This window comes from Dinoponera quadriceps, unplaced genomic scaffold (assembly GCF_001313825.1).
Source record: "Dinoponera quadriceps isolate SergipeBrazil2010 unplaced genomic scaffold, ASM131382v1 scaffold141, whole genome shotgun sequence".
Lineage (NCBI taxonomy): Eukaryota > Metazoa > Arthropoda > Insecta > Hymenoptera > Formicidae > Dinoponera > Dinoponera quadriceps.
Genome location: NW_014554256.1, coordinates 670,757 through 684,887, shown reverse-complemented (window position 1 = coordinate 684,887; position 14,131 = coordinate 670,757). Strand labels below are relative to the sequence as shown.

Here is a 14,131-nt window from a genome sequence, read left to right as displayed (position 1 = left end):
TCGATTTACTCGGAATATAATCATGAGAAGGGAATCTCGCGAAGCAAGGGATGATTTCACGAGAATGGACGAGAAAATTGCGAAAAACGAATTACTCGATAAAACGGCGCGTAAACTTACCGATGAGATGCAGAATATGTCAAATTATAAGGCTCTTTACAACGAAATACAAGTACGTATTTATGATTCACTCATCGGTCGAAACTACACTCGTAAAACGAAAATAATTCTTTTATATGATTATTTTCTTTTTTTTGCAGAAACTTGTCGCGTCGCCCGCTGTAAATAAGGAAGATTTTAAAAATTCATTGGTCACGGCGCTAAAAAGTAACGGCGTGGAGACCGAAATCAGGAATACCGTTTTCCATTGGATACGATCGCAGGTACGTGACCGATATTTCCTGAAATCTCAAAATACCACTGCCTGAATAAACTTTTACAGAGTTCATTGCACTCGCAATCAGCTTCGCATATAGAAGCGGCTGATCTGAGTTATTTAAAAAAAGCTCAAATTCAGTGGGAACGACGTATACAGAAATCATTGAACTCAACATGCAACGAATTGAACATTCCATTAGCTCGTATAAGACCTACGTCTGATAGAGATGAGCTGGCTGAAAAGTGGAATGAATTGAGCACATATGACATTGGTAAATTTTATTTCAAATTTGGCAGTGTAGAATTATATTCTAAAAAGATCTTTTGCGGAATATAATTTACAGATTTGTCGCAATACCGGCCATTGTATGCACCAAAGGACTTCTTGGATGTATTGTTTTCCATACGTGATCCATCTTTTAAGAAGCAACCGTGTGAGACGATGTATTTACATAAAAGAAAATTAATTTTTCTGTTTTTTTTTTATAAAAGTGTGGTTTTTTTTAAATATCTTTCAGAGATGAATTAAATTGGGATTTTAGTCACATACAAATTAGTGTAAAAACACTTACTCAATTGGTACGAATTTTACAGTTGTTACTATGTGTGTGTGTAATTCGTAATTAATTATACAAAATCATTCTTTCTGTAGAGACACATGTACTCAGAATTGGCACAGGGAATACCATTGCTCGGAGTGAATCCTAATATGCCGGCTATGGAAAATTTTCCAAATTTGGAAGCCGAAAGAACTCATATTGGCGAAAAAGTACTGAATTCAAATCATGCTCCAGTTGCTCAAGAATTTCTAAAACGAGGCTCCCCTCGATCGTTGCGTGGTCGCATTTGGTCACTCGTACTCGGATCTGTCATCAAAGACAATGTATATGATCAACACCAGCGTTTAAAACCTGTGATTGTAAATACAGAGATGATCTTTTCCTTTTAGGATGTTGAATATTATAACGAATTGAAGAATATGGTACTGCAATATGATATTGTGGTGGACAAACTGATAATAATGGTAATTGATTTATATTATGAAAATATCTTGTTAAAACTTTTCATCAACAGACAGCAATCACTTATTTCATTTACAAATATCACAATATATTATGCATTATACGTTGGAAAAGATAAATTAAGAATATAATGTGATCAAATTTAGTATGACCTTTGGTTATAGAAGAACAAAAAATTTTAACCTGGTATGCAAAAATATTGTTAATCGGTCATTAATCATTAGTCTATATTTGCCATTTAAGAATTAAAATATATGGAATATCTTAGCATATATGTGTGTGTGTGTGTGTGTATAATTATAGGATGTACAGTTAACAGCCAGAAACGATGATCAATACTTCGTGTTTGAAGATGTATTGTATAAGACAATGTTGTGCTTCTCGAGAGATTCTGAAATACTTGCGCCGGTTACAACTGACAGAAGTGCTGGTGGTCAGGTGATTCATGCAGTTTTACAGGGCAAACCGGCGACACTAGAAAATACGTTGGTCTTCCCACCCAGCGGCGTTGTCCCATTTCACGGATTCACAATGTACGGTAAGGGAGTTGCGGAAAGTATGATGTTGCTTTTGAATCCAATCGACCATTGTTGTTACTTGTACAGCGACACCATTTTGCTATTTATATGACGACCCCTGTGCTATGTATTATACCTTCCGTGCATTCTACCTGAGATATTGGTTTCGCTTGCACACTGTGTCAAGCCATGAACAAGGCATAGTTGCTCTATGTTTACTCTTTGAAAGACTATTGCAGTGCCACGAACCACAGTTGTGGACCCATTTCAAAAACACACATATTCAACCGTGAGTTTGACTTCTTCCCTTTTCTGCCTTTTTCACAATTTTCCGCCATTAATTTACTTCACGTCTGTATTTTCAGTATAAAAATAGTCTTCAAATGGCTTATGAGGGGTTTCAGCGGCCATTTACCGCCTGAGCAGTTATTGTATCTCTGGGATTTGATTTTGGGTTACGACTCTTTGGAAATTATCCCTCTCTTTGCGGTAACAATATTGAGTTTCCGAAAGGATAATTTGTTGCAAGTTAACACACAACAAAATGTGGAGGTGCAGACATTATTTTATTAATATGTAATGTATATACGTGAAATATTAATTATAAATATGTATATAAATGTGATGGATATAAATAGTAATATATATAAGCAATAAATATTTTTACTTTCAGGCTGTATTGGCAGATTTATCCTCGCTAAAAGTGATACCTCTATTGCAATTAGCGCTTTTAAAGGAATAAAAGAAATTTCGTCACGCATGTAATATTATTGTTGTGAAGTTTGTAAATTTTTGTTGATATAGCAACGCTTATGAATTTTATTCCAAAAAATATTTTAATGTTAAGTACGTTAATACTAAGTACTAAGTTAATACTATTTTATTATATTATATATTTGCAGTATTATCTAGTAATTTATATATATATATATATATTTTTTTTTTTTTTTTTTTTAGAGAGATTTAATTCTTATACATTTTACAAAAAAGGAATTAATATTACAACTTTGTTTTTAATAACACCCCTTAATGTTACGAATGTATCAAGCGATAATAAATATGCCTAATAAACATGATAATGTATAATTTAATAGTAATGTAAATACAAAGAAAAAGTAATCGCTAATGTTCGATAAGAAACTTCAAACGATGTCATCGCACGGGTCGCATCGCAAGCATCGCGGTGGAGGGAGAAGAAGGAGGGGGAATGGAAGGGGACTTTCCTGTTTCCGGCTGTCAACCTTACAGCTTGGTAGAGCTGCGTAGAGCACGGGGACGCCTATTTCGCCGTCGTTGCGCTGTCGTCGTCATCGTTGTCATCGTTGTTGCTGTGTTTATCGTCGTTACACGTCCCCCCCGAGATCGCGTCTAAAAGCGCGTTAGTGGACAGTCCGGTGGGCGTGGATGCGTCTCGATTCGCGACCAGTGAGTATCCTCGATTCGCAGACTTGCCGCGATTTCGCGTCGCCGGGAGCGTCATTGCAGCAACGCTGAGCGGCTACCCCACATCGAACGAAAGGTAGGGTGGTTCTCACCCCCCAAATTATTAGTCATGCACGGCTTCGTTATGTGGACGAATGACCGCGTCAGCGTTGCTCGCTTTTCAGCGACGTCGCTGATACGATCGTGAAATTCTCAATCGTCAATTTCTCTCTGCCATTTATCTGGGCCGAACAACGCCCAACGGAATTATTCGCATCTGTTTGAGTGTGTCGCGTATTTGCGCGGAATTTCGGTTGAAGAATACAATCGCAAAAGTTCTCTCTTTCTCTCTCTGTGAAAGTTTAAAAAAATAAACGCTCGCTTTACTTTATCAAACTGTGCGTATGTGTAATTTTGTGCCCCAAAATTCTAATATTCTTTGTACACACTAAGCAAATGTTTCGTCTTAGGCTTTTTAATAGTTTTGTATCTTCAATGGTGTCGAGAAGACAGAGCAATAATGATATTCGATTAATTATATTTAAAACGTGCTTCAGAGTGCATTTCGTGCGAAATTTTGTTAACACGTCACTCTTGTAACTTGGCGTTTTTTTTTTCTTCTCAGATTACATGATTTAAGCAGAGCGCAGATATTTGAACCCACGTTAACGATATCAAGATGGCTTGGCGTTTTAAAGCATCTAAGTATAAAAATGCCGCGCCGATCGTCCCCAAGCCAGAATCCTGCATTCGGGATATTTCCGTGGGATCTTATCAAACTTACGGGAATAATATAACAGCGTCTGCGGCATTCATGGCATTTAATGTGGATCACAATGGTATACTTGAATTTGTCTACGACAGGCTCGTTGTGCTAACTTTAACTTGTTTGCTTGTTTAACTTCTCTTCGAGTAAAACCTTTTCTCCCTTCGAAGGATCCAGTTTAGCAGTATTACCATTAGAGGACTGCGGTAGGAAGAGTAAGACTATGCCGTTGCTTCATGCGCACGCAGACACCGTGACCGACATGGATTTCTCTCCGTTTCACGATGGCTTACTCGCAACTGGCTCTCAAGATTGCCTCGTAAGAAATCAAAAATCTCACTTTCACCAAACATACAGAATATGTAGTTACAACTATTGACAGGTAACTCATAAGATTAGCGTTTCTTTATAAATCACATTGATCTTGAAAATTAGGTAAAGCTGTGGCATATCCCGGAAAGTGGCTTGGAAGAGTCATTGTGCAATCCCGAGTGTACATTTTCACACCGCCAACGAAGAGTGGAAACGGTATGCTGGCATCCTTCCGCAGAACACCTTCTGACCACTTCGTCGTTCACTAACTTATCGCTCTGGGATGTTCTCTCTCAGCAGGAACTCTTTTGTAAATATAAATTCACTATATCTCAGCACTGTTATTTATCACTTTATCGTATCACGAACTCGATTTCATTAAACTTTGCGACGCAGCTAACAGTGATCACACAGAAGTGATTCAGTCCGTGAGTTGGAAGCAGGACGGCACCGTTCTAGCGACATCGTGTAAAGACAAACAAATGAGGATAATAGATCCTCGTGCGTCTTTGTGTATCGTCAACTCGTGCTCGAGCCATCAAAGTATCAAGGATTCCAGGGTAGTTTGGTTGAACAATAGCGACAGAGTGCTGACCACAGGATTCGATGCGGCGAGACTCCGTCAAGTTTACATCAGGGACTTGAGACACTTGAACGAGCCGGTGAAAACGTTGGAATTGGACTGCAGCACCGGGTAAATATAAGTTCTGTGAATTTAATTTGTCTCCATGGGCGGAGAGCATCGAGATTATTTACCTCGAATTGACATCACCTGAACTGCGTCGTTCATATACGTGCGTGTTATACATCCCTCAGCATTCTGATGCCACTCTTCGATCCCGATACAAATATGCTCTTCCTTGCTGGCAAAGGAGACACCACCATCATGTACATGGAGGTCATGGATAAAGATCCTTACTTGGTAGAGGGTATCCGTCACAGCGGTGAGCAAACCAAGGGAGTTTGCTTAGTTCCTAAACGAGCGTTAAATGTAATGCAGGCTGAAGTCAACAGACTACTGCAACTCACTTCCAACATGGTGATCCCGATCATGTATCAGGTTCCACGGAAAGTGAGTCACGTTAAATGCGGACTATATATAAATATTATATAGTGATACGATTACGACTGTAATTCTGCAATGAGCATCCAATTTTAGACGTACAGAGACTTTCACGCGGATATTTATCCGGATACAAGTGGTTGTATTGCACAGAACAACGCAACGTCATGGATTAAAGGTCATAATGCTTCCGTGCCAAAGATATCGCTAGACCCCGTTAAAAGGAACAAAGGCGAGGAACCGATTACTGTGAGTAAACGCACCTGATAACTGTTGTTGTTCGCACGTTGATTAATTTGGCATAAATTCATAATAGTTTGATTGAACAAAGTATATGTTTGATCAATCGAACAAAATACACGTTTGATCATATTTGTAAATATCAGATATATATAATTCGAATGACATCATTGCACGCTTTTCACCGTCATCGTTTTTTTTTCTCACATCATTATCATATTTTCTTCGTAACAAAAACCAAACTTCAAAATAAATAATAAAACAAAATAAAAAAGTCATGTGTATCAATTATTTTATACATTTAAATATTTATTTAATTTTATATATAATTATTTATTTTATATATATATATGTATATATATATATATATATATATATAGCGTTTAATATATTTTATTACGAATGAAAGGAGGGAGGGAGTAAGAGAGAGAAATTAAGAGAATAAGGAAGACTGTAAAGTAACAAAACATTAGGTGTCAGAAAACGTTTTCATATGATAGTGTCATATTTATTTCAGACAGAAAGTTTATCATAATTACAAACACCTTCAAATGTAAATTTGTATTTATACTTGCATAAGTTTGCCAATACGATTTTATGTGACAAATGTTTGCAATGTACTTTCTTCACTACATTGAATATGCCATATGCTTTAATGGCTGTTTGTTCTTCAATATTTTGCTCAGTCTTACGAATATAATGGTAGAATTTAAGTATTTGAAACATTTTGTATATTATAACTTCCATGTACGTACTTAGTCTCTTCTTGTAAGAATTTACATTGAATTTATATCGAGCCATTTAATCATTACCGATTGCGCGAGCGTGGGTGCATATATACGTATGCGTGTGTGTGTATTTGTGTGCATATATATATACATACTTTATTTTGCGCCATTTAATTTTTCCATGTTCTGTGTATATTTTTTTTCACATTTCAGATCTCCAATATATGTTTTGTAGTTTATACATTAGCACCATTCAAACTATTATTCCTGGCACGTGTAATATAAGTGGCAATTGATGTTGTAGCTTATTCTACAGCGTAAGTAATAGTAAGAAGTGTAAAAAACACATGTATACCGTTTACGTGAATATTTTTTCATCTATATAAATTCGCCTCCGACAGGCTTAGAGAGAGATTACGCTTAAGCTTTTAGTTACTCGGAGCTTACTTATATGCTTCTTTTTCCGTATATTTCTATTTTGTACGAAAAAAAAAAAAAAAAAAAAAAGAGCGAGCAATGTGCGGTGCGTAAAACGTGTACAAAAATTGTGTGAATGGTCGCTGCTAAATTTCTCGTGCGGCACACGCAAAAATATGTACATATACGTATTTCGAAAGTGCAGAATCGGACAGTGTAATTTAGCCTGCCTGCGCTTCGGATCTACTAAGGGATTTACCTCGCACCTCGCAGGTACACAGAGGGAGCTTAGCGGTGCTCAAAGATAATCAACGTGACATTAAAGTGGAACAGACGAACAGCAGCCGGCAGCCGAAGTCTCTGGTCATTACCACGCCGAAGGGATTCTCGAAGGCGCCGCCGCCGCCGCCGCCGGCCGTCGGTCACGCGAACGAAAACGCGGACAACAGCGTCGAGAACGACACCGAGAAGATCGAAGACGCGAAAAAGGCGTCCGAAGCGGAGGACGACAAGATTAAGTTGCAGAACGGAGGGCAGACCGTCCCGCCGAAACCGCTGCCCAGAGCGTCAAGAACCAACAGCATCTCCGAGGACGAGCCGAAGCCGGTGGCGCGTCCTCGTACGTCACCGAATCCCGGATCGGTCGTTACGTCGGTGAATCCTAACGCGATCGGCGGATACAAGGTTGTAGTTAGTAGCTTAGAAAAGAATCTCAATGCCACACGTTATACACGAGAGTGATCTGATCCTGCGTGCGTTTCGGTTCTCATGTAACATCACGCCATTATCGCCATACCATTGCTAACAGTCATCTATCACCGCGAGACACGGTTCTTAAAGACAATAGGGAAAAGGCGCGCGACTAACTGCTCCCGGGATGATTGAATTCTCTTCTTATCTCCGCAGCCCCGGCTCGGTCCCAAGCCGTTCCAAGCGAAGTCGAGCAGCCAGGAGTTCTCGTTCGACAAGATCTTCTCCGTGCCGATCGCACCGAACAACAGCGACGGCACCAACGGCTACCAGAACGAGACGATCGGCAGCGCAGCGGCGGAGAACAGCAACGCGGAAGCGGACAAATCGCCGACTTTCGGCAACAACGAGCGGGCGAAGGACGCGGAGAACGGCAAGAGCGATTCCAGTTCCATCGAGGAGGACGCGAACTCGAGCGATTCCGGGTACAAGCCGAAGACACCGAGCACCGCGGAGAGGCGCAAGGTGTTCGAGACGAAGGTAAAGGACGAGTCGCCCGAGAACGAGGACGCCGGCAATTTCGAGCGCGGCGCGAACAGGAACTCCATCGCCGAGAGGCGCCGCCTCTACGAGAGCCGCTCCGTCTCGGTCACCGACAGCAATCTCGCGGAGAAGGCGATGGGCTCGCCCACCATGCTGAGGCGCAGGGATTCCTTCAAGACGAAGAGCGAGGTAATCAAGGAGGACGAGACGAAGAAGACCATTCCTATACTGCGACAGCAAAGCATGGATCCCAGATTGGAGAAGGTGGAGCCTGTTGCGACACCGGCTTCCAAGAGGACCTCCACGGTTTTCGGTAAGATTCTTCAGGATGTGTCATTAGTGGACGCGTCGAGTGGATCGTTCAGAAATTCACACGGAAAAGAAGTCAGTCTCGAGTCAAGAATAGGTGTTCTCGCGTGTAAGCAAGAATATTGTAATCTTCTTAGAAGACTTTTTTTTTTTTTTTATTTGGTTGAATTTCATTGTTGTTGATGTTATTGTTGTTATTACATCTACGCCGTACTATAGACATTTTCTGATCCCGCAGGAAGAGTATCCAAGTTCCGGCACTTGAAGGGTACTCCGGGACACAAATCCACGCACATCGAGAACATACGCAACATCAGTCGTCAAATATCGGGCGAATGCGATGGTTTTCACGGTATTGTTTTTTTTTCTCTTTCTCTTCGAAAAGAAAGTTGCGCATCTCCACGTGAGACTTTGAAGCGCGAGAAGTGGCATTTATTTTCATGAATCCGCAGCTAACCCCGATCGAGTGGCTGTGCCGTTGAGCGGCCCGGGTGGGAAGATAGCGGTGCTCGAGTTGAAGAAAACCGGAAGACTGCCGGACGGAGTTATGCCGGCGTTAGTGCACGGCACTACCATAATGGACTTTCAGTGGGATCCGTTTGACAATCAGCGACTGGCAGTTGGTAAAGTGGATGTTTGAAGATAACGATAGAATAAAGATACCCTTCCTCCGAGATTTCCTTCAAATTTTCCACCAAGAGACCGAGAAAAGAAGCATTGATTTATTTTCACCAGCGTGCGACGACGGGATGATCCGGTTGTGGGAAATACCGGAGTCCGGCCTGGCGGAACCGACGAACGAGCCGAAGCACGTCATAGAAGCTCATACCGACAAGATATACTTGATCAAATTTCACCCGCTGGCGTCCAACGTCCTCGCGTCCGCCTCGTACGACATGGCCGTCAAGATCTGGGATTTGTTGCTCCTTTCGTCCGCCGATACGATAATAGCCAAATTTACGCTGACCGGTCATACGGATCAGATATTCAGTTTGGCGTGGTCACCGTGCGGCCAGTATCTTGCCAGCACGTGCAAAGACGGCAAGCTGCGAATCTACAAGCCTCGATCCAGCGACGTGCCGGTGAAAGAGGGGAAAGGTCCCGTAGGCACGAGAGGTGCGAGGGTCATATGGGCGCTCGAAGGCAAATACCTCGTTGTGATAGGCTTCGACAAGTAAGCGCGACAGAACGGCTGCACTACGTCCGTTTAATTAGTAAGTTAATTAGGAAGAAATCATCGCGAATCACTTCTGTAACGGTATTTCAGAGTATCCGAAAGGCAGATCTACGTGTTCAAGATGGATGACTTGAACAACCCTTTGAACACCGTCGGATTGGACGTTTCACCCGCTATATTGATGCCGTATTACGACGAGGATAGCTCGACGCTTTTCCTAACCGGACGCGTAAGACCTCGTTTCTCAGTCGTACGTCTCAGCTGCGGCTCGCAACTTGTTCAATTAAATCGATCGGTTCCAGGGCGATTCTACGATATATGCGTTCGAAGTGACCGAGGAACCACCGTATTGCTGCCCGCTGAGCCATCACAGATGCAGCAGTCTGCACCAGGGCTTGTCATTTCTGCCGAAAAATAGATGTGACGTTGCCAGTGTGGAATTCGCCTCTGCTTTGAGGCTAACTAATAATACGATAGAACCTTTGAGCTTCACTGTGCCGCGTATAAAGGTGCGCACTACGCACGACTAATAATTACGCTATAATTGGCGAATACGGCACGAGGTCTCGGATGCGAAAACACTGACATATTTGCCTCTTTCAATTAGAGCGAGTTATTCCAAGACGATCTCTTCCCTCCGACTAAAGTCACATGGAAGCCGACCTTATCTTCTGCTGAATGGTTCAACGGTAGCAATAAACAACCATCTAGAATAAGTCTCAAACCGCCTGGCATGGACAATTGTAAGTAAACGATATCGTGGTATTTAATTAAAATAGTAAATATTTCATTTCGAATCTCATTTAATTAGATATTATGATTTTGCTTAACATATGCGATTTTGTACTCGTAGTGACCGAGAATCAATCACAGAATGTGGTTACTACTCCTCAAATTGCGACAAAACCGTCGTCGACCCCGTTTGGTATTTCCGCGCAACCTTTCAATAGACTAGGGTGGAATCCGGACGTTAAAGCGAAACAGGAAGAGGTGGGATGTCGTTTGAGCTTATACTTGAGTTTACACATTCATATCAACGCTGGATATTGGCATAAGGATTATTTATTGCGAATTATATGTGCATGTCGGTAAAGTAAATTTTGCTCGGTAAAATCACAATTGGAAAGAACGCATGCAAAGCTTTGACTTTATGATGTGTGGCTTCGTGATATCTTACAGCATTGTAAGATCGTAATGTATGACAAGTTTGAGCTGTAAATTATTTCTTGATTGATTATTATTTAATGACACAATATATATAATACCTATATATATATATAAATGTTACGATTCACGGGACAGCTTTGAAATCATCCTGAATTGTTGACGTATGCAAAAATTCGCATATTGTAAAAAGCGTAAGATATTTTTGCTTGATATCGTGATACTATGTTTGAGCATATCGTATGATGTGTGTGTATTAGATTCAGAAAACCATGAGCAACTTTGTGGGAGATGTCATCCAATGTTCGCTAGAGCAAGATCACATGGAAGGTGTCGAGGAACACGAATGGGTAAGTGTTTCATTTGCTATATTACAGCCTTTCAGTTTCCATTTAATAATTATATTTATTTATTATTATTTATTATTAGTAATTTTAGTAATTCTCTATAGCAGCTTATACATTCTCTATATCAACGTATGTATATGTGTGTGTATACACATGTATATCAATGTATGTACATGTGTGTGTATACACAATAAATAAATTGCATTATTTCCGCATGAAATTTTTTATATTCTTCAAAATGAAGTTATATCGGTTTGTCCGGAAAATCCGTGCGGATTTTCAAGTAAGATTCTGATGAAAGATTCTTTTAGTTGAAAATAACTTTAATCGTCGAAACGTCGCTTGTCAAGATATACACGCGTTTGACTGACCTAACATTCTAAAATTTGAGCCGCCATTTATTGAAAGATCTGCACGGATTCTCCGGGCAACCCAATATTTGTGCTTCAATACGAACGAAATAAGAATAACGACTTTTGAAAAATCGAAAAAAAATCTACTCGTTCGAAAGGTAAATCGCTTGAAACAACAATTGACTATGATATGTTGTTATTTCAGGACGAATAAAAGTGCAAGACCTGTGGATAGAATATTTATGTGCGAGCTAGTAAGGCAAAAAGTCTATAAGTATGGTTGTTTGAACCGTAAATTATTTATAAGTTAGAATTATATATCGAATGGCAAAAAGAAAAGAAAGAAAGAAACATCGCAGTGTTACTGTGTACAGAACGAGGAGTAATTGTAGCTGAGAAATATACTTCCAAGGATTTTTTTTTTGGAAGAGGAGAAGAAGGCTAACGATAAGCACAGTGTTTTATATCAATTTACAAAAAGTGTAATACTCATTTTTTTATAAATCTAGCTCAAGGTTTTTGTAAGCCACTTGTCCATGCATAGATATAAGAATTCAGGCCTTGTTGAGTCGCATTGATTTAAAGTGAACATAGAAACGAAATGGTCAAGAGAATTTTTTACCATGGTGATGTAACGAATGCAATATTTGATAGAACACTGTTCTTACGAAGCATATGCGTGATTATAGCTCTAGTCTTGAGTCGTTTCTTTCTTATTCTGCTTTTTCATATGTTTCTAGCTACACGAATAATTTTCTAATAATTATATACATATATATAACACATTTGTAGAAATTAAATTAGAGGATAATTATATTCTAGGATATTGCTTGAATTATTGTCAAAAGAATAGAGAAGCTTATATACAATTTGACAATAGTTTCATATCTGTCATACTTAATGAGAATATCAGTTTGGAATTTCAGTGGTTTTACACATCTATCATATTTAACGGATATCAGTTTGGATAAGTAACTCTTCTATATATATTCATTACGCTTTCCAAGTACCGAGTGTGAACGATATCAAATGTTTCCGAGACAATTATTGACGAGTCTTTCGTTTAATTATTTCGCCGAATTCGCTACTTTGCCTCGGAACGAACAACACTTTCCATGTTCGCGAGCGAGGAAACACAATTCAGAAGATGTGCCATTTATAAAGCGACAGAAGTGACATCCAATTCTGTTGTTGTAACAAAAGTTTGTTAGCCAGTGTTCAGCTCAGTATTATATCAGTGATGTTAGGTCTTTAACGTAATTATTCCTCGATAAAGGTCGACCATTCCATACTGTGTTTTGAAGTGTACCCATTGCACCAGTGCCAGATTTATTCCCCTTTCGGTAATGCCAGGTGTCAATAATGGTCTCAATGTATATGTCGTAAATATAATCTATTATCGTATGTGTGATACTAGAGCGAGAAGTGATGATGGTCTTGTCCGCAGAATTGCGGAGCCGAAGTTTTTTACGACATTTCGTATCCTCATACGCACATATGAAAGATTATACAGGATAAATGCTACGCGTATAATAAGTATTAAGTCCGTAAGAGTCGATAGTTTAATTGTATGGCAAGATATATTACGTCTGATCGATGTACGCTGAATACTCTGCAAGATTCAAACCGACATTAACACGGAGGAAATGACTGATCTTTTGTACTTTTTTCATCAGAATATCGAACACCGTAATTAATATCTCTGGTCTTTCCTTTTTTTCTTTTTTTGGATGAATAAATGAATATTTTATCTCTTTCATATATGCTATGTATATGCATTAGTCATATAAAAGAACAATTATGATAGTACTGTAACCTTCGAAACGATCAATCACATCATTCCCTTTTTTTGTGAAAGACTTGATATCGATGATTGACTTTGTTATCATAATTCATATCGGCACATCGCTATATTTGAAGACCAATATAGAGTGCCAAAAGAAAGATCCAATGCAAATATAATGGGAAAAATGTCTCAAGTTTTTTTTTCTTATAATCTTTTTTGTAATCTCTTTCTTCTATATACAAATGTGTTATTTTGTAATGTGCATATTTTCAGCTCGTATTATAATATCTCCTCACACTGAAAAGTATTGGAAAATCTTTTATACGTGTCGCAACAATAGGGAATAAGGTAAAATTTGATTAAAACTTGTCTCCGCCATTCATGTCGCCAATACTATTGGTTTTTGCTTTACAGAATAAAGCAGATATATAATATATATATCTGCTATGTATTTTAAAATAATTATTTTCATCGAATTATTTTAAATCTAGCGCGTTATACATGCACACAATTACAGATTTTACTGTGGATTATGAGTAAATAATTATGCAATCTCTTGCGGCAAAAAGATTTGAGATTGAGGTTTATATTAAAACGTATGAGACTGTTACATTTCTCGCGACTCAATCCCGAATCTTTCCTCGAAAAGTATAAATGATTGTTGTTTGAATAATTTTATCATGTAACAATGTACCTTTGTATCAATCGTAACTTTCATGTATTTCAGCTATAAAACCTTTTTATTAAACACTTTAATTGTCTATTTTGATATCCACTCCATATAGCAGCCTCAATAAAATGTTAGACGTACAAAAGAGAGAAAGAAAGAGAGGAGTTTTGATAGATTTTCAATAGATATCTTGGTCAATATCTTATTGTAACTATCATTTTATTTA

The 14,131-nt window shown here is 39.1% G+C and overlaps 2 protein-coding genes across 5 annotated transcripts; both read left to right on the top strand.

The window, feature by feature from the left end:
* Positions 1 to 64: 64 nt before the first annotated feature.
* Positions 65 to 2,707, top strand: LOC106750195 (TBC1 domain family member 19). 2 transcript variants are annotated; one of them, XM_014630468.1, is made up of 11 exons: positions 65 to 172; positions 261 to 383; positions 443 to 650; positions 723 to 810; positions 897 to 957; positions 1,031 to 1,261; positions 1,328 to 1,402; positions 1,704 to 1,938; positions 2,006 to 2,207; positions 2,284 to 2,470; positions 2,592 to 2,707. In XM_014630468.1, exons 1-11 carry the CDS (start codon positions 65 to 67, stop codon positions 2,658 to 2,660), a joined length of 1,587 nt encoding a protein of 528 aa, XP_014485954.1. In that variant the 3' UTR covers positions 2,661 to 2,707. The 2 variants fall into 2 exon arrangements, with proteins under 2 accessions (XP_014485954.1, XP_014485876.1); XM_014630390.1 differs by having other exon boundaries at positions 723 to 838; positions 892 to 957.
* Positions 2,708 to 3,116: 409 nt separating this feature from the next.
* Positions 3,117 to 13,985, top strand: LOC106751762 (coronin-7). Of its 3 annotated transcripts, none has more exons than XM_014632833.1 (18): positions 3,117 to 3,343; positions 3,966 to 4,179; positions 4,277 to 4,425; positions 4,542 to 4,728; positions 4,815 to 5,112; positions 5,235 to 5,490; positions 5,578 to 5,730; positions 7,140 to 7,550; positions 7,773 to 8,412; positions 8,647 to 8,760; positions 8,861 to 9,031; positions 9,144 to 9,582; positions 9,676 to 9,814; positions 9,888 to 10,094; positions 10,193 to 10,328; positions 10,439 to 10,575; positions 11,010 to 11,099; positions 11,655 to 13,985. In XM_014632833.1, the coding sequence occupies exons 2-18, from the start codon at positions 4,020 to 4,022 to the stop codon at positions 11,661 to 11,663; spliced, it is 3,696 nt and encodes a 1,231-aa protein (XP_014488319.1). In that variant the 5' UTR covers positions 3,117 to 3,343; positions 3,966 to 4,019; the 3' UTR covers positions 11,664 to 13,985. The 3 variants fall into 3 exon arrangements, with proteins under 3 accessions (XP_014488319.1, XP_014488308.1, XP_014488330.1); XM_014632822.1 differs by having other exon boundaries at positions 3,117 to 3,437; XM_014632844.1 differs by lacking the exon at positions 7,140 to 7,550 and having other exon boundaries at positions 3,127 to 3,437.
* Positions 13,986 to 14,131: the final 146 nt, after the last annotated feature.